At 38.5% G+C, this 27,771-nt stretch overlaps 1 protein-coding gene across 4 annotated transcripts in view; it reads left to right on the top strand.

Moving 5' to 3' along the window:
• Window positions 1–27,771, top strand: part of PCSK5 (proprotein convertase subtilisin/kexin type 5) — a 179,784-nt gene that overhangs the window by 141,264 nt on the left and 10,749 nt on the right. Inside the window, exons 11-18 of one of the 4 annotated variants that reach the window (XM_058170467.1) lie at window positions 6,588–6,705; window positions 7,528–7,737; window positions 9,450–9,586; window positions 12,839–12,982; window positions 16,458–16,560; window positions 18,632–18,825; window positions 23,778–23,862; window positions 26,829–26,926. In XM_058170467.1, coding sequence (XP_058026450.1) covers window positions 6,588–6,705; window positions 7,528–7,737; window positions 9,450–9,586; window positions 12,839–12,982; window positions 16,458–16,560; window positions 18,632–18,825; window positions 23,778–23,862; window positions 26,829–26,926 — 1,089 coding nt within the window. Of the gene's footprint in view, window positions 1–6,587; window positions 6,706–7,527; window positions 7,738–9,449; window positions 9,587–12,541; window positions 12,983–16,457; window positions 16,561–18,631; window positions 18,826–23,777; window positions 23,863–26,828; window positions 26,927–27,771 lie in introns of those variants that run through there. The other 3 variants (XR_009153591.1, XM_058170466.1, XM_058170465.1) reach the window with 3 other exon arrangements.

Below are 27,771 nucleotides of genomic sequence, written 5' to 3' on the forward strand. Positions count from 1 at the left end.
TTGTGCCATATTGCTTGGAATGTTATCCCTTGCATAAATATAACAAAACACCTAGGAGATGAATCCAATCTTTAGAAAACATTATTTATCTTATTTTCTATCATGATTATAGTTATTCATGAAATCTATCCTACTGCATTTTATAAGAGTTGCAAGTTAATATTCCATATAGTGCAATATATGTATGTAGCTATACACTACCTCATACTAAATTATAAAAAGAGGAAGAAAAGAACAAAATAATCCCTATTCACTATGGAACTGAAGAATCAACTTTAACCTAATTAAAGTGAATATTTTAAGTCAATTATTTTGGCAATGTAAGCTGAGCAAATGGTTTCAATAAAACTATAACTCCCTTTCAACCTCTTGTTAGTTTTGGATGAAGCAAAAGCAAATGATTTAGATTAAATAGCAAGCTCCAATGTTTAATTTGATGCGGGAGTATATACATGCACACTGTATACTGCTTCTGGCAAAAATGGAACTCTATTTTACTATTGCACGTGGCATTATTTAGTGTAATATTTCACTATTTTTCCCAGCTGCAGCCAAAAATAATAATTAAAAACCTATTTTTCATAGAATGAATTACAGCAATCAGACTGAATCCCTTTGGAAATGTACTATAATTCTCTTTATGGCTGGAACATATTTCTTCAGTGACAGTATCATAATAAGGTGTATGAGCAAACAAGCCAAGCAGTTTTCTAAAACTAGCTTGGCTGCAATCTTATCCTACACACATTTAGCCATTTACTGGCTAAAGCTATAATGCTATCCTACACACTTTTACCAAATAAACTGCAATATTCAAAAACAGTGTGGAGGACAATGAGGGTCCTTTACTTTTTCCTCCACATGATATAAACAAACAGCCAAATGGCAGGGTTGTGAGGATATTATTTTAGAAATAAAAAAAATCACAGAGGAGAAAATAGATAAAACATTTATAAATTTCTTGCTCAAAAATCACTGAAAACTGGTACTCAAAGGTGTGTTAGCATGTTGTTTCCTTGAACTGCTTGACTAGTTTGTTTGACAATCCCAAGTTTAAGGATATTCATTACTATGGAGTTTACATCCATAGTAATTGTTGTTATTTTTTTTAAAGTAGAAAGGTAACCATTGAACCCAAGAGGGATAGGTTAAAACAAATTGGTTAGACTGGTAAAGTTTTTTGGCTTTGTCCTACTCAGATTTGAGGAATGGAGATTAAATACAATTACCTGGCAAAACAAATTTGTTTAATTGCTTTTAACTAAATGAATGTCAGGTATCAATTCACTTCTGAAAGTTGCTCAAAGTCAAGCTGATTTGAAAAATCTTTGTTTCTGCTATCTACTGTTGTTGTCCAAAATGGTAAAAGATAATTTTACAACTGCTGAAATTTTCATAAGTAAATGAAAGGGGAACTATTTAAGGGGAATGAATGAATGAAAACTGAATCTCCCAGCCTTCAAATTCCATATCTGCATTGGAACCAATGATTCTTATTTTCATTGAGTATGCCTGTATACCTGTAACATATACTGTAGTTTGCAGTATTTAATATAAAATATAGAAATTTGTATCCGTATAGCAACTCCGATAATACATTATGAAGAACTATTCTTCTAGAACAGTTCACTGCAATATTTGGTAAGAAGAGAAGAAGAAGAATGACGATTTATTTATTTATTTATTTATTTATTTATTTATTTATTTATTTAATCATATTTATATACCGCCCTATCTCCCGAAGGACTCAGGGCGGTTCACAGGCACTTAAAAACACATAAATACAGAATAAAAACAATTAAAAAACTTATTTTAAAGCCCGTTAATTAAAATATACAAATAAAACCCAATTAAAACCCATAAATTTAAAATCTAGCTCAGTCCTGCACAATTAAATAAGTATGTTTTAAGCCCGCGGCGGAAGGTCCGAAGGTCCGAAGCTGACGGAGTCCGGGGTAGTTCTGCTCCAGAGGGTGGGAGCCCCACAGAGAAGGCCCTTCCCCTGGGCGCCGCCAGACGACATTGCCTCGCTGACGGCACCCTGAGGAGACCCTCTCTGTGAGAGCGCACGGGTCGGTGAGAGGTATTCGGTAGCAGTAGGCGGTCCCAGAATAACCCGCCCAATGCCATGGAGCGCTTTAAAGGTGGTCACCAAAACCTTGAAGCGCACCCGGAAGGCCACAGGTAGCCAGTGCAGTCTGCGCAGGATAGGTGTTATACGGGAGCCACGAGGGGCTCCATCTATCACCCGCAGCCGCATTCTGACTAACTGTAGCCTCCGGATGCCCTTCAAGGGGAGCCCCATGTAGAGAGCATTGCAGTAATCCAGGCGAGACGTCACGAGTGCGTGAGTGACCGTGCATAGGGCATCCCGGTCCAGAAAGGGGCGCAACTGGCGTACCAGGCGAACCTGGTAGAACGCTCTCCTGGAGACGGCCGTCAAATGATCTTCTAGAGACAGCCGTTCATCCAGGAGGACGCCTAAGTTGCGGACCCTCTCCATCGGGGCCAATGACTCGCCACCGATGGTCAGCCGCGGATTTAGCTGACTGTACCGGGATGCCGGCATCCACAGCCACTCTGTCTTGGCGGGATTGAGCTTGAGCCTGTTTCTCCCCATCCAGACCCGTACGGCCTCCAGACACCGGGACAGCACTTCGATAGTTGGGGTGGTCCGTGTAGAAAAGCACAGCTGGGTGTCATCCGCATACAGCTGGTACTTCACACCGAAACCACTGATGATCTCACCCAGCGGCTTCATGTAGATAAAGAACAGAAGGGCGAGAGGATCGACCCCGCGGCACCCCACAAGTGAGGCGCCCGGAGCCGACCTCTGCCCCTGTCAACACCGACTGCGACCGGTCGGAGAGATAGGAGGAGAACCACCGATAAACGGTGCCTCCCACTCCCAATCCCTCCAACCGCGCAGCAGGATACCATGGTCGATGGTATCGAAAGCCGCTGAGAGGTCTAATAGGACCAGGGCAGAGGAGCAACCCTCATCCCTGGCCCTCCAGAGATCATCCACCAACGCGACCAAAGCCGTCTCCGTGCTGTAACCGGGCCGAAACCGGACTGGAACGGGTCTAGATAGACAGTTTCATCCAGGTGCAAGGGAAACTGATATGCCACCATATTTCTACAACCTTCGCTGGCGTTAAGGTTGAGACCGGACGATAATTACCTAAAACAGCCGGGTCCAGGAAGGCTTTAAGGAGGGGCCTCACCACCGCCTCTTTCAAGGCGGCCGGAAGACACCTCCACCAAAGAAGCGATCGAATCGCCTGAGCCAGCCTCGTGTCACCTCCCGAGTGGCCAGCACCAGCCAGGAGGGGCACGGGTCCAGTAAACATGTGGTGGCATTCAGCCTACCCAGCAACCTGTCCATGTCCTCAGGAGCCACAGGGTCAAACTCATCCCAAACAATATCGCCAAGACCACCTCGAGCATCTCACCCGCATCACCGCAATCTTGGTCCAACCATCCCGGTTGAACGATTTTATCGTATAGATAACCGTTAAACTCCTCAGCACGCCCCTGCAACGGGTCATCCCGCCCCTGGTGTAGGAGGGAGCGGTCACCCAAACAGGGCGGCTGGGCGGTTATCTGCCGATGCAATGAGGGAGGAGGCGAGCACGCCGCTTCTCAATGCCACTAGGTAAGTCCTAGTATAGGACTTCACTAGTGTCCGATCAGCTCGAACGGCTAGACCTCCAGGAACTCTCTAGGCGCCTTCTCCGCGCTCATCCTCTCAGCTCCTCGGAGAACCAAGGAGCCGGTTGGGACCCGCGCCGGGTCAGAGGCCGCAAAGGCACGACACGGTCTAAGGCCCCGCCGCGCCCGCTCCCAGGCCGCAACAAGTTCCTCAGCCGAGCCGTGAGCCAGACCTCAGGAAATGGCCCAAGCTCCGTCCGAACCCATCCGGGTCCATCAGGCGCCTGGGACGGAACCAACGTGTCGGCTCCGCCTCCCTGCGGTGGTGAATGGCGGTCAGAAAGTCCAGGCGAAGAAGAGAGTGATCTGACCATGACAAAGGTTCATGACTATTTCCTTTAAGTCCAGATCTCTCAACCACTGACCAGAGAGAAAATCAGGTCCAGAGTGCCACCCCCAATGTGAGTAGGGCCATCAACTACTTGGGTCAGGTCCAAGGCCGTCATGGAAGCCGTGAACTCCCGAGCTGCCGTCGATGATGAGCCGGAAGATGGCAAGTTAAAGTCCCCCATGACTAAGAGTCTGGGGGTCTCAACTGCCACCCCAGCCAGCATCTCCAGGAGCTCGGGCAGGGCAGCTGTCACGCAGCAAGGAGCCAGGTACGTGATCAGCAAGCCCATCTGACACCTACGACCCCATCTCACAAAGAGGGATTCACACCCGGCAATCTGAGGTACAGTGGTCTCCCTCGGCTTTAGACTCTCTCTAATCACAACCGCCACCCCCCCACCCCTACCCTGGGCCCTGGAACGATGATGATGAAGATGATACTCATGATGATGATTATGTGCCATAATCATTGAAAGACATTTAAAGAAGAAAAGGAACCTTAAGAGCAAGCAGAAAGTTCTTCTAATCTCAATGTGATGACAATAGTGACAGATCTGTTCTATAAAAATCATGTATTAAAAAATGGTAAAACAATTGGAACCAAACATGGGTGCCTTAATTTACAACCGCAACGACTTTTGACCAAAAGTCCAATCCCAGTTGAGCATTACCTGTATATAACCAGGGAGCAAACCTTATACTCACTAGCACTGATGATGTAACCTAGGCAGGTAATGAAATATCTGTACGCCAATAACCAACTCAGAGGGTACCAAGAATCCTCCAAAAACCTGTTTCAGATCACCATATATTCCATTACTTTTGGAAATCAACAAATTTTAACTTGTTTTCTTTTTTAGTAGAATTCACATAGAAAATAATGTATGTCAAATAATAAAAAAATATATGCAGGGGTTTAAGGCTAGTATTTCATCGTTTTTAATTTTTAAAAGAGAAAATTGTCTCTTAAAAAAAATATGACAGAATTGGCTAGCACTTTATCAATATTGATTCCCTTTAATGAGGCAAACTTTGCTGGGATTCATATGGAAAGGTTAGCAATTTTTGTGTGTATTATTCATGTGCAAGAACAACCTTTTCAGTCTAGGACACAGGCATTTTCAAAAATGTTATGTCCCAGAGTTATGTTTTTCAGGCAGAAAAATGACAATTACAATCTTAAGTATTACTTAAAAGCCATTTCCAAGACATGACATAATACCTTCAAGAGGTTCTAGGATTAGTTAATATCAGTTGAAATAACCCACATAGCTTTAATTTACACACACATAAACGGATAACTTTACAGTGTGAGATTGAATGGATGAGTGTTTTTCCTTCAAGATGCAGAGGATCAGCTAGTTTTAGCAACCCTGTAATGTTTCCCCAAAATTGTTATTATTTAGTTTGTAAAAATTATGGGCTTGTCTTGATTCTGGCAGCTGCTTGGACCAATCCATTTGATCAGAAACTTTAAAGTACAATGCATTTCAGACAGCCATCCATCAGCTGTCTGGAACATTTCCATATGGAAACTTTAATAACTGCTCAGTGTGATGCTTCTTGAATTTGATTGAGGAGGGATTATATTTAAATGTATATTATGTGTGCATTTTTTTTTAAATGGCAGGGTACATTGGATTCCTACTCATTATTCATGACCAAAACCAGTTTGAAACATTAAGAGTAGTGTCATTCATGGCAAATTAAACTAGACATTATAATAATTATAAAGTAATACAAAGAACTTGATTTTTAAAAAGTAATGTGTATTTATCCAAATAATCCATCAAATTTACAGATATCAGTCCTCAAAAGTATTGCAATTTATTTCCATAATATGGAGAGCGGTCACAGTTCTATTCTGAAAATTTATAATGTAAATTTTTAATTGAGAATTCCTTTAAGCCCATAATTTACCCTGCTTTGAATACAGCACTTTAGTCTGTATCATGATATTTGTATATCATTGATTAATAATGATTATTAAAAATGTAACTCTTATTTCTTATTTAATGCTTTGACAAATTATTTGCTGGATTTGCTAAATTACGTGTCATTGGATAAAGCCAAGACAAAGGTCAGGGCTGATGGGAATTATAACTCATACATTAAACCAACAAAACTCAGAATGTATTTGTTAAAGCATGAGTTACATTAAAACATACATGCTTTGCTTCCAATAATTATTTCTCACCACCTTTTTTCATTCATTATTTATCTCATTTCCTATAGTTTTCTCCATATTTTACTAAACTGATACTGATGTCTTTCACTATCTTTGGCCTGATTGCAAAATCCTATGGGGAAAAAAATAAATTGATCATATATGTAAACATCAAACCCAAAACCTACATTAATAATTAATATAACCGGACCAATTATTGCAGCTTTAACTGGCAGTTTTAAGAAGATAGGGTACATCTGATATTATGAAACAATGTATTTTTGAGGAAAAGGAATTAAATAGAGTATAAATGTTTGCGTTGTATGAAAATGAAAATAACTACTCCGAGATTATAATAATGTTTTATGTTTTGTAGTTAGCCACTTATATGGATTTGGATTGATGGATGCTGAAGCCATGGTGGTAGAAGCAGAAAAGTGGACAACAGTCCCTCCACAACATGTCTGCATTGAGAACACAGATCGACAAATCAAGTAACATTTATTAAAGATATTGACCAATATATTTACTGAGATTGTGAATGGTGGCTAAATTTTTTTACATGAATATTTTTATAAACTAGTTGTTAAACAGGATCTTCTTTGCTCCTTTGCTGAAAAGAAGCTTAGTTCAAATTATGCTCAATAAGAGTTTGTGCACTCTGTTTTTGCATGCTCGATGCATGCTCAGTCTATGGACACTCAGACAACGTAAGGGAGCCTTTGAGTTATCTGTGCCATCTTTCAAGGGAGTAACAATTAACAGTTAAGATAATAGGTTCATAAGCTTCAGTAAATTCACCAAGCACCTCTCCAAATGCTACTCACAGCCCTGCACAGAGAGAGGAAAAATATACAGGTAGTTCTCAACATATGACCACAATTGAGCCCAAAATTTTGATTGCTAAGCAAGGCAGTGGTCAAGTGAGCTGTGCCCCATTTTAAAACCATTTTTTGCCATAATTGTTAAGTGAATCATTACAGTATTTAAGTGAATCATGCCATTGTTAAGCAAATTTGGCTTTCTCCAATTGACTTTGCTTGTCATAAGCCAGCTGGGAAGCTTACAGATGGTGATCACATGACCCTGGCTTAGTGCAACAATTGTAAGTACATGCCAGTTGCCAAGCATCCAAATTTTGATCATGTGACCATGGGAATGCTGCAAGGGTTGTAAATGTGAAAACTGATCATGAGTCACTTTTTTCAATGCCACTAAATGAACTGTTGTAGTTTAGCTGTATTTCAGAAATGTTTTAGATATGAAAATTTATCAAATTCACTGGATATTTAATTTGGCTTGTATTTTTCAAACAGAACAATACGACCAGATAATATTCGTAATGGACCAGATAATGGCGTTCGTTCAATATACAAAGCCACAGGGTGTGCAGACAATGCCAATCACCATGTAATATATCTGGAACATGTGGTGGTACGAATCACTATTACACATCCTCGGAGAGGTGATCTGGCAATTTATTTAACTTCTCCTTCTGGAACAAGATCTCAGCTATTGGCTAACAGGTACTTAACTTTCAGTTTTATGCAAGCTCACTTTCCAAATTGGGTGCACTTAAAAATGTATGAACTTTTTAAAAAGATAAATTGAGGAACCACTCTGAGAAAATAAACACATCAAGTGGAAATCTCAAATATTGTCATGAGCATTAGCAGAGGCAAGATCAGCTGTAATCTTCTGCAATAGTTTTTGTCCGATACTGGGAATAATAATTGCAAATTACAAAAGAATAGAATAAGAACAATACTTCAAGAAAACAGTTGAAGAAATAAATCTTAATGAATCTTCTCACTGTTCTTCCAAAAAAAAAAAAAAAAAAAGGATGGTGCCAAGTCAAAATATAGTCTGGCCTGTCTGATTGTGATCCTGACATGACTCGTAATTGCATTTGTGATACTTTTGTCTTGAATTTTTGTCCTGATGTTCACAAAAGGATATTTCATTCTGGAGTTATCTCTTGAAAGTGTATCTGGAATGTAGCCCTGTGTATATAAACTAATTACTATCAAATTCAAGAATTATGATAAACAATTAGTTGTTATTAAACAATTGCCTGTTATTAGAAAGATACAGAAGTCTTTCTCTTATCTATTCCTTTATTTAAATGCCGTTTAGATTAAAACTGGGCTATTATATAAGTAGAAGATGCTTCGATTGAGTAAAATGACTCTCCCCTCTTTTGTTTATTGGCTCTTTCCTCCTCCTCCTAATCCCTCTAGATGCTATTCTAGAGATACCCCAAACAGAGACAAGGGTACTTTGGACTGTCCCAAGTTTGGGACTGAATAGTTTTCCAACATATCTCTTTCTAAAGCAACCAGAATATGATCAACAGAATATCAAATATTGGGTTTCTTGAGAAAGGAATTATGATTTGAATTAACCTTTACCTGTAGCATTTACAAGCAACAGTTGACTAGAGGTAAATTGTTAATTCAATGGATAATGTTGATTTCATGTTTTATTTTTTAAAAAGTATAAAAAATAGTGTTCTTTGTAGCTATTTGCTTAATTGGTTGTCACTTGCAGGTCCTTTCATATTATTTGTAAAAGTGATGATTATAGTAAATGTTGCGCAACATTGCAATGCCCATTATAAAGAGTAGAGGTTCTGCCATGATGACACCAGTCAACTCCTAGTGACTTGCAGCCATGCAGTTTTCTTGGCAGTCCTGTGGAACTGAATAAACATTACCTTTTCCCATTTCCCAATCTCACCAGTAAGCCTGAAATTCCCAAGAGTTCACTTCTCTAAATACTATTAAGGCTTGACCTCTTTTAAACTTGAAATAAACTGTATGGTCCTATCTGTTCAATTTAATATTATAGAAATGTGGTTCAGAACTTTGGACCAAGCATGGTCCAAGATTTCTTATGGAATATCTCTTTAATGTAGGAATTATAGAAAGATTCCTCATGTTTTGTGTCTTTTCTAAAAGCTTACTATGACTATTTGACTTATATTTTCATGGTCACTGGAACTCATATGAAGAGTGTACAAAATTATTTAACTCAAAGCTCTGAAAATTTGTCTCCATGATCACTTGTATATTGACTAACCCTAACCCTTAGGAAGTATCCCTGTACTCTTTCCTTGAAGATATTGGAGCCTGACCCAAACCCATGTAGATTATAACCAATTGCATCAAATGAAATTTTTAATAAATATATTTTCCTTCTGTGTTTATACATACATTGTTGTGCTTTTCTTTAAAAGGTTATTTGATCATTCTATGGAAGGTTTTAAAAACTGGGAGTTCATGACAACCCACTGCTGGGGTGAAAAAGCAGCTGGTGACTGGATTTTAGAAATCTATGATACTCCATCTCAACTAAGAAATGTAAAGACTCCAGGTATGAACACATTATTCTGTTGGTTATTCATTTTACCTTTTATATATTTAACATAATATAGCATAGTGTAGTTGCTCACTTGATTTATAAAGATAAAATATTCTTTAGACTCAAAAAGTGAAAAGTTTTTTGCTATATATCAAAGACTCCAGCATCAGTAGCTAGGAAACCCTGATATTAATCATCAAATGACTTTTACACACTTTGCCACAACCTCTGCTGGGAAGATTGGGTGGTAACTCCAGCTGTGGAGATGACACAGGTAGTACTAACCTCCAATTTTGACACCATAATAGGCTTTTTCACAAAGATTTAACTAACAGCATTTCAACTAGAGCAGGGGTGTTAAACTCGTGCCTCACTTCTCAGATGCATCACACGTGCTAGCTCCACCCCACCCAGTTTAGCAAAGGGGGGGAAAGTCCCGATATGTCACGTGACGCCATTGTCACGATGCGAGTTTGACACCGCTGAACTAGAGGAGTCTGCGTCACTTTAAAGCAGCTTCAGATTTCTGTGTTTCTATGATGTTATAAAGTTAGATAACTCAGCTGTTTAGTTCAGCTGTAGTATAATTGAGATTATTATGAAGCTAAGGGAAAAATCTTACCTTGCCTCACTTCTAGAACCTGAGATTCAGGTTAAAGCAAATGCAAGCTTTAAGGTTTTGAAACTCTCTCTGCTCTGCTCAGAGAAAAGGAGCAGAAGAATGATGGTAAAAAATTTTTTGTCAGCCTCTCCATTTCTTCAGCATCAGAGGCGAATAATAAGAAAAGCCTGGAGAAGTTTTGATTTTCCATCTCTTCCTTTTGGGTGCTGTAGAGAGTAAGATTTTCAATTGCTGCGGGACCTAAATGAGTTTTGGTTGGGATGTAATTTTCACTTCTTGAGATCAACATTTCACATTAGCAAAAATGAAGACATCAAATGGTTTCTCAGGATTAGAGAGCAAAAACAATATGAGTGCCTTACGTATAAGTATCAGCATTATGTTGGTGGTTATGTAAAAGTTATCTCATGATGATGGTCATGTTCATACATGATGGTCATGGTCATATATGATGATGGTCATGTAAAAGTTATCTCAATCTATAGAAGGAAAAAGGACATGAGAATGTCTCACAAAGGACCTTCTCTACTTTTTTGGAAAGTAAAGTAAAGCAAGGAAAAATGGCTTTCAGACTTGCAAATTTCTGTTATTGGCGCCATGGTGGCGCAGTGATTAGAATACAGTACTGCAGGCTACTTCTGCTCACTGCCGGCTGCAGGAATTTGGCAGTTCGAGTGTCACCGGCTCAAGGTTGACTCAGCTTTCTGAAATCAGCAAAATGAGGACCCAGATTTTTGGGGGCAACATGCTGACTCTGTAAATCACTTAGAGTGGGTTGTAAAGCACCCTGAAGCGGTATATAAATCTAAGTGCTATTGCTATTGCTATTGCTACCTTATAATAATGACAGTGCCAGTACTCGTGGTTTATTTTTCTTGTCTGCACTACCTGTTCTCTGCACTACCTCAAAGGACTGACTGGATTATACTGCTATAGCTATTTTGTGCAGATGTAGGTTGCTGATATTAATAGAAGTGAATATTTGTTTATCAACTGATACTGGGTTACTGGTTGTAATATTGATTGACTGCACAGGAATTTCTGGTGCTAAAAACATGGATCTTTTTCTCATGCCCAAAATTATAGAATGATAGTCACCAATACTTTTACCCTCTGACTCATCCCATTTTTCATTTTTGCTGCAAATTCTCTTAGTTAAGTATTTTCTTTAAATGGTTGGGATTGGATTCACACATATACATTCATTATTTGATCTGGTGTTGTTATTTGTTCAGCACTTCAGCATTTGCAAATGAATGTGTTGTTTGATTTGAACAGCATTATGTTGATGAAATATGATGAAATATGAAATATGAAACTTCCTATGGAATAATGTGTTTCAGTCACATGAATTCTCACACAACAATGAAGTGGCATAGTTGTATGAAGGACTATGCCTTTGCTACAGTTTTCTCATATTTTATCATCTCTAAATAATTCACACTAAAGGAAACTCTACCTGGAAATTATATTTAATAATAATTTGTGGCGTTAGAAAGACTGAGCATAAGCAGCAATATAATTTAAATATGTTGCATATTTTCATATGCCATGTTAGGGCCTAGACAACTTTTGCTTATCTTGAAAATGCTAAGCAGATTGAATCTAATAAGTACTTGGATAGGAGATTGCCAGGAAGAATAGGGCAGAAGACTAGACTGAGTAAGCAAAAGCAAAAAACAAAACCTAAGAATAAAGCAGTGACAAACCATTCTATCCTATTGTCAGAAAAACTTTATAATGTGCCTATATAATCACCAGGAGTTGATATCAACTCAAGGAAACCTTGCTTTTAATATGCCCATCTTTTCAGTTCCATATATAATAAATAATAAAAATAATTTTAAATAAGCTATTTGAATAAGTGTGATATTTTATTATAATGTTTTATTTATTACAATATTTTAAAACTCACTTTCCTGTCTTCCTCCTAATACTAAACTTGTAAATTCATATTGGTAGGTTATGTAAGAAAACGTAATGTTTGGTGTTAATGTGTTTTTTAAGCATGTTCATGCACATTTATAAATCTTATATAGCTCTCTGAGTCCCAAAGCAGAACTAGCCCCCAATGGTAAATGAACTAAAGCTCTTTAATCTATGCCATCAGGTTACGTATTAAAATTGAGGAACAAGAAAGGGGTGGTAATCGGAATCTAGCACAGGTGCCTGGGCCCATAATCACTGCCTCCCTTGTTTTCGTTATATTTACAACAATTTTAACCACTCCATGCGGAATAATGAAACGTTTTAGGCTTGACATCTAAAAAGACACAGCAGAGGGGGGGAAAGGAATAAGAGGAAAGAGCTAACTAGCAAACACAGCTGTAGTGAATCCTTTGTAGGGAGAGCCAGATGACCCTACCACTTCCAGAACAGTTGATCCTCCTGCACTTCCTCACAGGGCAGTTCATCTCAATAGGTTCTATGAAGAGGGAGGAAGAGCTCCCCCAGTTGCAACAGTGAGTAGAGTGTTTCTTCTCTTCTCTTCTTCATTGGGCAGTTCATCCCTCGTATCCTGAGCCAGATAGTTTCAACAGCAACAGGTAAAGTTGACAGCTCTTTGAAATATGCTACCATAAATATCAAAGAGAATACATTCCCTCATGGAATTTCATGTCTTCCTAATATGATTCATCTAGGTAAATTGAAAGAATGGTCCTTAGTACTTTATGGGACATCCATCCAGCCTTACTCCCCAAGAAATGATTTTTTAAAAGGCGAACGAGTACGCATGAGTGCAATTGAAGACCCTACGGAAGACTATGGACTAGATGACTATTCAGGTAACATTAACTATTATATTTGAAGTAATATAACCATTAATATAGCAAACTTTTTTTCTTGCTCTTTATCGATTTCTTCAACCAAGCCAGAAAACCAGTCTCTAGAAACTTTGAATTCTATTCAGTACTTTTTCTTATAACTTACGTTCTTATAGATATTTTGAATATTTGCATTTATAACTGCTATGAAGAATATTTTACAAGTCACTTTATATTTTATATTTTATATATATTTATTTTTATTTTTATTTTATATATATATATATATATATATATATATATATATATATATATATATATATATATATACATATATATATATATATATATATATATATATTGTTCTGTTTCCCTTCCCCCAATACTCCCAGCAAAGAGTCCGTCAGAGGCCTTCCTTTTTTTTTCCTTTTATTTACATAGATACATGTCCTGGCCACGTCTACCCACGGGCCTGCCAAGTTTCTGGAGATAACGAGGAAATTATAGATAAGGCCAGAATTACTCACGAATATATTCTTCCTCCATGAATTAGCTTGCAAATTCATTGCTTTGTCCGAGACAAAAAACCAGGAAGTCCCGCCTCCTATTTATAGTCTCTGCAGATGTCACTGCATGACAATTATGACTTGGCTTTGTCCCAACTCTTCCGCTGCTGCGCACGTCGATCAAGCCTTCGTAATCTTGCGTCCCTCCAAAACTGTTCTTGGGGCGTTGCCAAATCAGAAGAAGGCCCGGGAGAATCAGGCCTTGCCGGCCCCTCCCTTTGAGTGGGTGCCAGGGAGGGAGAGGGCTCAAGAGAAGCAGGGCTTGCCAGGTCTTCTCCCTCATTTTCTGAATCATCCGAGTCCAGGAGTCTGGGTCCAGGAACCTGGGTCACAACATATATATATATATATATATAGGTCTTTGGTTGTTCGGGTTTTCTCCCGTGTAAAATTGGAAGTGTCTTGGCGACGTTTCGACGAAGTCTCATTTGTCATCTTCAGGCTTCAGCTTCGTGCTTCAGGCTTCAGCTTCTGACGTCTGAAGACACATCTTCAATTTTCATGAATGGAGAAAAATAAACAGCTAAAGACCTATATACAGTCGTGAAAACCTCAGAAAACAAATATATATATATATATATATATAGGTCTTTGGTTGTTCGGTTTTCTCCGTAAAATTGGAAGTGTCTTGGCAAAATTTGAAGTGTCTTCTTCGAAGTCTCATTTGTCATCTTCAGGCTTCAGCTTCGTGCTTCAGGCTTCAGCCGTCAACGTCGCCAAGACACTTCTTTTGGAGAAAACCCAAACAACTAAAGACCTATCTAAACACCCGTGAAAACCTCAGAAAACAAATATATATATATATATATAGGTCTTTGGTTGTTCGGTTTTCTCCGTGTAAAATTGGAAGTGTCTTGGCGACGTTTCACGAAGTCTCATTCGTCATCTTCAGGCTTCAACCGTGCTTCTGGTAGCAATGTGTGATCGCAGCTGTTTCTTCCTTTTAACTGCTAGTGGGGATTTGAACTGATTGGGTGGGAGCTTGGCTGTGCTCTGATTGGATGGGGTTTTCTGTGCTCTGATTGGCTGGGGTGTGTCCTGTGTTGGTGGGGGCTTGGTTGTGCTCAGTCTAATCTGTGCTGCAGGGGATTTGAGCTGGTGAGCTGCACTGCTGCTGTTTGGCCGTGTTCGTGGTCGTGCCACATCTTCACAGTGGGTGTCAGTCTGCTGCATGTATGGATTGGAGGGGTTTGAAATGGCTAATGTTGCAGCTACGGTCTGGCTTCTGGTCCTTGGTCGTGCTTCCTGATCAGTGTGGGTTTGGGTCTGCTTTCTGGGTGGATGTGTGGTGGTGACATCCTGTGTGGACCTCGTGAGTGTGGGTCTGGTGTCATTCCTCGTGTTAGGGACACGTTTGTCAATAAGGGCAGGTTTCCAAATGGCTGGTAGGCGGGAGGTATCATCTCGTTTGTTCATGCTGTGTGGGCGTGTTTCTATCTCGATGGCTTCTCTGATTATTCTGTTGTTAAAGTGTTCAGTTTTGGCGATAGTTCTGGTCTTTTTAAAGTCAATATCGTGTCCTGTGACTTTAAAGTGTTGGACCAGGGAAGAAGTTGGTTCCTCTTTTTTGAATGAGTTCTTGTGTTCTTCAATGCGTGCACTTATTCTTCTGTTGGTTTGTCCAATGTATGTGGTGGGGCAGGCGGTGCATGGGATTTCATATACTCCTTGAATATATATATATTTGGTTATTCGGGTTTTCTCCCGCGTAAAATTGGAAGTGTCTTGGCAAAATTTGAAGTGTCTTGGCGACGTTTCGACGAAGTCTCATTCGTCATCTTCAGGCTTCAGCTTCGTGCTTCTGGAAGCAATGTGTGACTGCAGCTGTTTCTTCCTTTTAACTGCTAGTGGGGGTTTGAACTGATTGTTCAAATCAGTTCAAATCAAATCCAAAACTGAACACTTTAACAACAGAATAATCAGAGAAGCCATTGAGATAGAAAAACGCCCACACAGCATGAACAAACGAGATGACACCTCCCGCCTACCAGCCATTTGGAAACCCGCCCTTATTGACAAACGAGTCCCTAACACGAGGAATGACACCAGACCCACACTCACAAGGTCCACACAGGATGTCACCACCGCACATCCACCCAGAAAGCAGACCCAAACCCACACTGATCATGAAGCACGACCAAGGACCAGAAGCCAGACCGCAGCTGCAACATTAGCCATTTCAAACCCCTCCAATCCATTCATGCAGCAGACTGACACCCACTATGAAGATGTAGCACGACCACAAAGCCAAACAACAGCTATGCAGCTCACCAGCTCAAATCCCCCTGCAGCACAGACTAGACTGAGCACAACCAAGCCCCCACCAACACAGGACACACCCCAGCCAATCAGAGCACAGAAAACCCCATCCAATCAGAGCACAGCCAAGCTCCCACCCAATCAGTTCAAACCCCACTAGCAGTTAAAAGGAAGAAACAGCTGCGATCACACATTGCTCCTTTTGAATGAGTTCTTGTGTTCTTCAATGCGTGCACTTATATATATATATATTTATATATATTTATTATATATTATTATATATATTTTTTATATTTATATATATTTTTAAAAAATCAAAACTGAAAATATTGAATAGAATTTATATAGATATATATTTATATAAGTGTTTTTCTGTCAAAGCACCTGGTCTGCCCCAATATGGGTGGGAGCATACTGCTTCCCTTTCACCTTTCAACTCCCATCCAGGATCCCTCAGGCAGTCAAACGACAAACTATTTGTACCAAAGTTGAAAGTATAAAAAATATAAAGTATAAAATCTAAATTGAATTCTATTCAGTATTTTCAGTATTGATTTTTTTATAACTTCCAAATTAGTTGTGTGATGGAACCCAAGCTATCTGTTACAAAACGGACTTGAAATAATTTCTATAGAAATAAAATTACAAGGATTGTTTGGCTTTTTTCAAAGGTCCCTGCAATGCAGAGTGCAGTAAGGTTGGATGTGGTGGACCAGGGCCAGACCATTGCAATGACTGCCTACACTATTACTATAAATCTAAAAACAATACACGGTATGAAACAGTTATTACTTCTCATACAGTATGCATGCAATAAGCTAATGTGAAACTAGTCGGAATTCCTATTTAGAAAACTTTTAGCATTGTATAAAACATTTTACTATCAGCTGACTATAGGTAGTTCTCATTTAGCCATCTTAATTGAGCCTGGCAACTTGGTTGGTAAGTGAAGCAGTTGTAAGTGAATCAGCAGCTGTGCTTACAATCTTACTTTGGATTTCTTTTGCTTAACATCTGCAAAGAGGGGTGAAATCCAGCAGGTTCTGACAGGTTCTGGAGAAATTTTGAGTAGTTCGGAGAACCGGCAAATACCACCTTTTGCTAGTCCCAGAGTGGGGTGGGAATGGAGATTTTGCAGTATCTTTCCCCTGCCACGCCCACCAAGCCACACCATGCCCACCAAGCCATGCCCACAGAACCGGTATTAAAAAAAATTGGATTTCACCACTGCTGCAAAGTTGTAAATGTGAGAACTGATAAGAAAACCACTTTTTCATCACTGCTATACTGTGAATTGTTGCTGAAGTTGGAATGTCCAAACAGGGGTTAAATGTATGTTATTGTCGAGGAATTTAGAGCTGACCTTTGGGAAAGTATGAAAGAGCTTTCACGGAAGAACTTGGACAAGATTTATATAGTCCAGACATGAGAAAGAAATTCAAAATAACCCCACCTAGATTTTGTTTAAAATAAGATAGGACAGAAAGAAACTTGGAGAGACTTTCAAGAGTGATGTCACCTTTTAAGGTAGGCCCAGGCAAGAAAGAAACAAGCAGGGTTTCTAGGAATGCTGCTTTGTTGTTGTAGGAAATAACAGCAGAATTTTGAAAGCCTGTCTAAATGACACATTAACATCGCTATCCGTTATATGAAAATACATGTATTACAATCTTAATGGCATACATACATACATACATACATGCTATTCTCATTTCAGATAAGCAGTGTTATGGAGAGCACACAAAGGAAGGAACGAAATAGTAAGCCAAAGATATTAAAAGCATGAGTTAAGACAGCATTCACTATATATCACTGTAGCCCTCTGACTTTACAAATCGGTGCCAGAATTCTGCCAATGATCTTAATAGGCATACTTAATAAATTCCCTAGAGATTTTGCATCCAGTTTTTCTGCCTTTCCCTTTGTACAGGGAAAGCATGATAACATTTTTCCAATTGTCAGACACAGATGTCATCTTCACCCCCATATTAATCACATTGTGTAGTGATTCCATTAGAAAATCACATATGTTAACAGTTACACCATCTACACAGCAGCCTTATTATTTCTTAACATTCTTACTTATTTATTAGTTCATTTTTATGTTTTTCTTGGACAGTAACATTTATAGCCTTTGTTTCATTTCCATACTTTGACATATCATTTTTCCCATACAAATCTGTAAAATGCTCCCTCCAGCATTCTCTCTTAGTTTCATGCCAAATCATTTCATCACTTATTTTTAAATCTATTTGCTCAGTTAGAAGCTCCTTATTTACCACTCCTCACCTACTTCTAAAACATTTTATTTCCATCAAAATTATTCTTTGTTTTGTCTTTTTCCTTTGATAGTAATCATGTTTTCTGTCTTGGGACTACATTCTTTGGAATATTTTTTCTCTATCCATATATTTATCTAAATTCCACTTTATGCCACTTTTAAAAAATAACTTGAATATTGGGATACAGAATGGGAAAGAGTTCAACAAGGTTAGAAATACATACTTGAAACTTTGTCATGGAGGATGTGACAACTTTTGAATTGATTTGGACCAATGATAAAAGATTTGCATCTTAATTTATGTAAATCATGCTCATCTAAAATGCAGCTATTTATCTTAAATATTGTATCTTTACAGTTATAACACTCTGTCCAATTAAGATTGGAAGTGAATTGAGGTGTGTTTATTTAGACAAAAAGAAGTGTTTGATTTATATTGTATCTGGCTCTAGTATCAGGAAACCATTGTTCTGCTTTTGTTATCCAAACAAAATTATTTGTTAACTGATTAATTCTGTCCAGCTCAATACCATCTCTTTCTCTTATTGTTTTTTTACAATAAAGAATCTGTGTTCCCAACTGTCCACCTGGTCACTACAGCGCAGACAAAAAACGTTGTAAAAAGTGTTCACCCAACTGTGAAACCTGTTTTGGAAGTCATAGTGATCAATGTAATACCTGTAAACCTGGTTACTTTATCAATGAAGAAACTAGAAATTGTATTACCTCCTGCTCAGAGGGCTTTTACCTGGATAACAGTAAGATTTTGTTTTTACATTATTCAGTTGTTATACTATTGGAAGGAACTATAAAATCAAATTCTTATATGCAGTACATTCAATATACTGCTGTTTATTTCAGTTTGAACTCTTTGAAATTTTAATCAGAACTTTAGAATTATATACCAAATAACTCAAACATTGATTGACTGGGCATAAATAAATACATAAGCAAACAGATAAACTATTATTTAAAGCTTGATGAAACAAAGAGGACTACGTGGTTTTGAAATATTAAGTCAGAAGGGGGTAAGAAAGATCTCCATAGGAGATCATTCCATATTTATGGGTAAGCAAAAAATAAAGTTATATCATAACTACAACACAGATGATTTTGCTTGATGTGACACAGTAGAAAAATTGGGTTTTAATCTCTAAGTAGTTTAAGATAGTCTTTATATAATAATATTGCCAAGTTTCTGAAATGGAGGCAAGGAAAAGATATGGTACAGTATGATATGGTGTGGACATTTGGGTATGGTATGGCAAATTAAACAGTTCATTGAAGGTGCCACCAGTAGACATCTGCTGTAAAAACAGGGCCAACAGCATGTCAGGAATAATAAGAAATAATATTGAAAATAAAGATGGCAATACTGTACTCAAATGTCCATATCTAAATCAATGATGCAACTGCATCTGGAATATTGTGTGAAGCTCTAAAAAAGATTTAGAAGGTTCAGAGTAGAGCAACTAATATGATGAAAATCATCTTGAATGTATTTGGGTCAATATAAAAGGGGTGAAAAACGATATTGCCATAGGTCTATACTATAGGCCACCCAACCAAACAGAGGAAGTAGATGAACTTTTTGCTAGTCAGCTAACTAAGGTATGTAGGAAGCACATCACAGTAGTAATGGGGGATTTTAACTACCCTGACATCAACTGGGAAACAAACTCTGCACCAAGTGGAAGATCCAACAGGTTCCTAACAAACCTAGCAGACAACTTTGTTTCCCAAAAAATAGAGAAGGCGACAAGAGGATCAGCCATATTGGACTTAATTCTCACTAACAGAGATGAAATGATAGAAGGTGTTGAAGCTACAGGAACCTTGGGGGCAAGTGACCACGCAATATTGGAATTCGACATTAAGCAAATACAAGTAGTAGAACAAAGTCAAACTAGAGTCTTGGACTTTAAGAGAGCTAATTTCAATAAACTTAGAGCTTGAGAAGGATTCAATGGATGAGAATCCTCAGGGGGAAAACAACTCAAGAAGCTTGGGAAATTTTGAAAAGTGAGATTATAAAACACAGTCTAACACAATACCAATGAAGAAGAAAAATAGTAGATCACAAAAGAAACCAGCATGGATGCATAAAGAACTATCTGACAAATTGAAAGACAAAAAGGACAAATATAAAAAGTGGAAAGAGGGGCAAATAACTAAGGCAGAATATCAGCAAATAGCCCGAGCCTGTAAAGATGAAGTGAGGAAAGCTAAGGCTCACAATGAACAAAGGCTAGCGACAAAAGTAAAAAATAACAAAAAAAGCTTCTTCCAACATGTTAAAAACAAGAAAAAAGTCAAGGAAACAATTGGCCCATTGCTGGGAGAAAGTGGCAAGAAGATGACAAACAACAGGGAGAAAGCAGATCTACTTAACTCATATTTTGCATCTGTCTTTACACAAAAGGAAAAAACAATCCAACCTATCAAAAACAGCACTACAAAAAACAGATTAGAAACACAAGTTAAAATAGGGAAGAAAATGGTAAGTGAACACCTGTCTACCCTAGACGAGTTCAAATCACCAGGACCGGATGGATTACACCCCAAGGTTCTGAAGGAACTGGCAGACGTGATCTCAGAACCACTGAACTATATCTTTCAAAGATCCTGGAGCACAGGGGAGCTGCCAGAGGACTGGAAAAGAGCTGATGTAGTTCCCATCTTCAAAAAAGGAAAAAAAACAGATCCAGGAAACTACAGACCTATCAGTCTGACCTCAATACCGGGGAAGATTCTGGAAAAGCTAATCAAGCAACGAATCACCGAACACCTAGAAGCAAACAAAGTAATAACCAAAAGCCAACATGGGTTTGTCAAAAACAGATCATGCCAGACTAATCTTATCGCATTCTTTGACAAAATGACAAAATTAGTAGACCAGAGGAATGCTGTTGATATAATTTACTTGGACTTCAGTAAAGCATTTGATAAAGTAGACCATAACCTACTACTAGATAAAGTAGAAAAATGTGGGTTAGACAGCACCACCACCAGATGGATTCGTAACTGGCTGACCAACCACACTCAACGTGTAGTCCTCAACGGAACTACATCCACATGGAGGGAAGTATGCAGTGGAGTACCCCAAGGCTCTGTTTTAGGCCCAGTACTCTTCAACATCTTCATCAATGACTTGGACGAGGGGATAGATGGGAAACTCATCAAATTTGCAGATGACACCAAGCTGGCAGGAATAGCCAACACTCCAGAAGATAGGCTCAAGTTACAGAAAGATCTTGACAGACTTGAACATTGGGCGCTATCTAACAAAATGAAATTCAACAGTGGAAAAAGTAAGCTTCTACATTTAGGCCAAAAAAACAAAATGCACCAGTACCGTATATGTGGTACCTTGCTCAATAGTAGTACCTGTGAGAGGGATCTTGGAGTCCTAGTGGATAACCATTTAGATATGAGCCAGCAGTGTGCAGCAGCTGTTAAAAAAGCCAACACAGTTCTGGGCTGCATCAACAGAGGGATAGAATCAAGATCACGTGAAGTGTTAGTGCCACTTTATAATGCCTTGGTAAGGCCACACTTGGAATATTGCATCCAGTTTTGGTCGCCACGATGTAAAAAAGATGTTGAGACTCTAGAAAGAGTGCAGAGAAGAGCAACAAAGATGATTAGGGGACTGGAGGATAAAACATATGAAGAACGGTTGCAGGAACTGGGCATGTCTAGTTTAACAAAAAGAAGGACTAGGGGAGACATGATAGCTGTGTTCCAATATCTCAGGGGCTGCCACAAAGAAGAGGGAGTCGGGCTGTTCTCCAAAGCACCTGAGGGTAGAACAAGAAGCAATGGGTGGAAACTGATCAAAGAAAGAAGCAACTTAGAACTAAGGAGAAATTTCCTGACAGTTAGAACAATTAATAAGTGGAACGACTTGCCTTCAGAAGTTGTGAATGCTCCAACACTGGAAATTTTTAAGAAAATGTTGGATAACCATCTGACTGAGATGGTGTAGGGTTTCCTGCCTGGGCAGGGGGTTGGACTAGAAGGCCTCCAAGGTCCCTTCCAACTCTGATGTTATGTTATGTTATGTAATATGATCAAGTAGCTTCCTCGTGAAAACAAGGTTGCAATATTTGTGGCTTTTTAGAGCATAAACGAAGCAAATAAGTTGGGAACCTGACTGAGGAGTATAGAATTATGCACGGTGTGCATAAAGTGGACAAGAAGAAGCTGTTTTCCCAAACACTAGAAACAAAAATCATCCTATGAAACTGAATCCTGGAAGAATCAGGACAAACAAAATATTATTTTTTTTATACAACATGTAATTCTACTTTCATTATCATGAGCTATGGTGCCATCTAAAAGCTTAGCTGGCGTAAAAAAATAAAGTTGGGCCAATTAGTGGAAATAATGAGGATAAATAGCCATTAGCCTTATGCAATTGGTTGGCCATGATGAGAACAAACTGCTGGACTAGATGCTCCAGGAGTGCAATACTGCAGGGCATTGTTTGTGCCTGCAACAATTGTAATCTGATTCTAAGGATAATTTACAATTTCAAATTGAAAAAAATCATTAGGAAAAAAAATCTTCATCCATTTTCATTTCCCACACTGTAATCATTAGGGAATAGTATATGTCTATATGTGCTTCAAATGGGACATGGTGGCTCAGGGGCTAGGACGTTGAGCTTGTCAATCGAAAGGTCGTCAGTTCAGCGGTTCGAATCCCTAGTGCTGCCGTGTAACTGGGTGAGCTCCCGTTATTTGTCCTAGCTTCTGCCAACCTAGCAGTTTTGAAAGCACGTAAAAATGCAAGTAGAAAAAATAGGGACCACCTTTGATGGGAAGGTAATAGCGTTCCGTGCGCCTTTGGCGTTGAGTCATGCCGGCCACATGACCACGGAGATGTCTTCAGACAGCATTGGCTCTTTGGCTTGGAAACGGAGATGAGCAACGCCCCCCTAGAGTCGGCAACGACTAGCACGTATGTGCAAGGGGAACCTTTACCTTTATATGTGCTTCGTTCTATAAAGCATAATTTACTCTGCTGTATAATTGTTATATAATTTAGAATACAGGTATTCCTCAACTTATGTCCACAATTGAGTGCAAAATTTATGCTGCTAAGTGAGAAATTTGTTAAGAGAGTTTTTCCCCATTTTACATTTTTTCTTGCCACATTTGTTAAGTGAACCACTGCAGTTGTCAAATAAGTAAAACGGTTGTTAGGTGAATCTGGTTTTCCCCATTGACTTTGCTTGCCAGAAGGTCGCAAAAGGGGATCACATGACCCTGGGACACTGCAACCATCATAAATGTGAGTCAGTTGTCAAGCATCCAAATGTAAATCACATGACCAATGGGGATTCTGCAATGGTCATAAGTGTGAAAAATGATCATAAGTAACTTTATTCAGTGCCATTGTAACTTCAAACGGTTGTTAAGTGAACTGCTGTAAGTCGAGGACTACCTGTAATATATCCATATTCATGTAATTTATATATCCTATTTTAAAAAATGAGTATCTTTTGACAATACTAAGCAGGCTTGCTATAAAAGTAAAACAAAGCAGGATTTATTGAAAAGTATTTTTCCAGATGTAATGACACCTTGGAAATATAATTACAAATAATTTGGAAAAAAATTGTATGTAAATTATTTAAGTGTTAATTTAATGTACCTCTGAAAATGATTAATCTTAATTTTTTTGGCATTGTATTTCTTTCTAGATAAGGTTGTCTGCCGTAAATGCAGTGAAAATTGTAGGTCATGCACTGAATTTCATACATGCACAGAATGCAGGCATGGTCTAAGGTAAGGAAATGTTTGACTTTAATTAACATGATTCGTAACTGGCTGACCAACTGCACTTAATGTGTAGTCCTCCATGGACCTGTATCTACATGGAGAGAAATATGGATACCCCAATGCTCTGTTTTAGGCTCAAATCAATGATTTGGATGAGGAAAACATCAAATTTGCAGATGACACCAAGCTAGCAGGAATAGCCAATATTCCAGAAGATAGGCTTAAGCTACAGAAGGATCTTGACAGATTTGAACATTGGGCGCTATCTAACAAAATGAAATTCAATGGTGAAAAAAATAAGGTTCTACATTTAGGCAAGAAAAACAAAATGCAAAGATACAGTATATGTGGTATGTCACTCGATAGTAGTAACTGGAGAGGGATCTTGGAGTCCTTGTGGACAATCATTTAAATATGAGCTAGCAGTGTGCTGCAGCTGCCAAAAAAGCCAACACAGTTCTAGGCTGCATAAACAGAGGGATAGAATCAAGATCACATGAAATGTTAACACCACTTTATAATGCCTTGGTAAAGCCACACTTAGAATACTGCATCCAGGATGCCACGATGTAAAAAAGATGTTGAGACTCTAGAAAGAGTGCAGAGAAGAACAACAAAGATGATTAGGGAACTGGAGGCTAAAACATATAAAGAACAGTTGCTGGAACTGGGTATGTCTAGTCTGATGAAAAGAAGGACTAGAGATGACATGATAGCAGTGTCCTAATATCTCAGTGGCTGTCACAAAGAAGAGGAGGTCAAGCTATTCTCCAAAGCACCAGAGGGCAAGACAAGAAGCAGTGGATGGAAACTAATCAAGAAGAAAAGCAATTTAGATCTAAGGAGAAATTTCCTGACAGAACAATTAATCAGTGGAACAACTTGCCTCCAGAAGTTGTAAATGTTCCAACACTGGAAGTTTTTAAGAAGAGAAGTTGTATAGGGTTTCCTGCCTAAGCAGGGGGTTGGACTAGAAGATCTAGAAGGTTCCTTCCAAATCTGTTGTTCTATTATGATAGGGAAAGAAGTTTCTAACATTCCAGAAGAAAAAAATATTTCACATTATATTTAGCGTGAAGAATTTTTTCAAGTTGCTTACAAACATTTTTGCAAATGTATGTATTGTCCTGATTAATCATGCATTAAAAAAAGCTTTGGTATATAGAACAGTGGTAGTCAACCTGATCCCTACCACCCACTAGTGGGCGTTCCAGCTTTCATGCTGGGCGATAGGGGTTTTGTCCAATACAGAAGCACTTTCCTTTTTTTTAATTTAATTGACTTTTTTAAAATGAGTATCTTTTGACAATACTAAGCAGGCTTGCTATAAAAGTAAAACAAAGCAGGATTTATTGAAAAGTATTTTTCCAGATGTAATGACACCTTGGAAATATAATTACAAATAATTTGGAAAAAAATTGTATGTAAATTATTTAAGTGTTAATTTAATGTACCTCTGAAAATGATTAATCTTAATTTTTTTGGCATTGTATTTCTTTCTAGATAAGGTTGTCTGCCGTAAATGCAGTGAAAATTGTAGGTCATGCACTGAATTTCATACATGCACAGAATGCAGGCATGGTCTAAGGTAAGGAAATGTTTGACTTTAATTAACATGATTCGTAACTGGCTGACCAACTGCACTTAATGTGTAGTCCTCCATGGACCTGTATCTACATGGAGAGAAATATGGATACCCCAATGCTCTGTTTTAGGCTCAAATCAATGATTTGGATGAGGAAAACATCAAATTTGCAGATGACACCAAGCTAGCAGGAATAGCCAACATTCCAGAAGATAGGCTTAAGCTACAGAAGGATCTTGACAGATTTGAACATTGGGCGCTATCTAACAAAATGAAATTCAATGGTGAAAAAAATAAGGTTCTACATTTAGGCAAGAAAAACAAAATGCAAAGATACAGTATATGTGGTATGTCACTCGATAGTAGTAACTGGAGAGGGATCTTGGAGTCCTTGTGGACAATCATTTAAATATGAGCTAGCAGTGTGCTGCAGCTGCCAAAAAAGCCAACACAGTTCTAGGCTGCATAAACAGAGGGATAGAATCAAGATCACATGAAATGTTAACACCACTTTATAATGCCTTGGTAAAGCCACACTTAGAATACTGCATCCAGGATGCCACGATGTAAAAAAGATGTTGAGACTCTAGAAAGAGTGCAGAGAAGAACAACAAAGATGATTAGGGAACTGGGGGCTAAAACATATAAAGAACAGTTGCTGGAACTGGGTATGTCTAGTCTGATGAAAAGAAGGACTAGGGATGACATGATAGCAGTGTCCTAATATCTCAGTGGCTATCACAAAGAAGAGGGGGTCAAGCTATTCTCCAAAGCACCAGAGGGCAAGACAAGAAGCAGTGGGTGGAAACTAATCAAGAAGAAAAGCAATTTAGATCTAAGGAGAAATTTCCTGACAGAACAATTAATCAGTGGAACAACTTGCCTCCAGAAGTTGTAAATGTTCCAACACTGGAAGTTTTTAAGAAGAGAAGTTGTATAGGGTTTCCTGCCTAAGCAGGGGGTTGGACTAGAAGACCTAGAAGGTCCCTTCCAAATCTGTTGTTCTATTCTGATAGGGAAAGAAGTTTCCATCATTCCAGAAGAAAAAAATATTTCACATTATATTTAGCGTGAAGAATGTTTTCAAGTTGCTTACAAACATTTTTGCAAATGTATGTATTGTCCTGATTAATCATGCATTAAAAAAACCTTTAGTATATAGAACAGTGGTAGTCAACCTGATCCCTACCACCCACTAGTGGGCGTTCCAGCTTTCATGCTGGGCGATAGGGGTTTTGTCCAATACTGAAGCACTTTCCTTTTTTTTTAATTTAATTGACTTTTTTAAAAAAATTCATAGCATTATTATTATAATCCATAAATGTATTTTTTATTCCTCTTAGATATTAGCAGATATTATCTAAATCTCCTTTTGTTTTTTATGTAGTTTACAAGGAACAAGATGTGTTATACGCTGTGAAGCAGGCAAATATTATAATGGCAGAGACTGTGAGCCATGCCATCATTCCTGTGCTTCTTGTGAAGGTACTTCTAATATTATTTTTGTTAACTAAATAATTTATGCCTTCCTTGCAACAAAATAGAATAAGTAAGCTTTGTAGATACACAGAATACTATTATAATATGAAACACAGGTTGTCATTAGGCCATGCTTAGATAATACCCACTGATCACAGTGTGAACAGCTTCAGTATGTACGGTAGCTTCTCCCTCTGGGATAATAGAACTATTATCAACATTAGCAAGAAAAACAAATCTAAAAAGTGGAAAGAGGGCAAATAACTAAGGCAGAATATCAGCAAATAGCCGAGCCTGTAAAGATGAAGTGAGGAAAGCTAAGGCTCACAATGAACAAAGGCTAGCGACAAAAGTAAAAATAACAAAAAGCTTCTTCCAACATGTTAAAAACAAGAAAAAGTCAAGGAAACAATTGGCCCATTGCTGGGAGAAAGTGGCAAGAAGATGACAAGCAACAGGAGAAAGCAGATCTACTTAACTCATATTTTGCATCTGTCTTTACACAAAAGGAAAAAAACAGATCCAGGAAACTACAGACCTATCAGTCTGACCTCAATACGGGAAGATTCTGGAAAAGATAATCAAGCAACGAATCACGAACACCTAGAAGCAAACAAAGTAATAACCAAAAGCCAACACAGTTCTGGGCTGCATAAACAGAGGATAGAATCAAGATCACGTGAAGTGCTAGTACCACTTTATAATGCCTTGGTAAAGCCACACTTAGAATACTGCATCCAGGATGCCACGATGTAAAAAGATGTTGAGACTCTAGAAAGAGTGCAGAGAAGAACAACAAAGATGATTAGGGAACTGGGGCTAAAACATATAAAGAACAGTTGCTGGAACTG

The sequence above is a fragment of the Ahaetulla prasina genome, chromosome 2 (assembly GCF_028640845.1).
Source record: "Ahaetulla prasina isolate Xishuangbanna chromosome 2, ASM2864084v1, whole genome shotgun sequence".
In the NCBI taxonomy this organism is placed as follows: domain Eukaryota; kingdom Metazoa; phylum Chordata; class Lepidosauria; order Squamata; family Colubridae; genus Ahaetulla; species Ahaetulla prasina.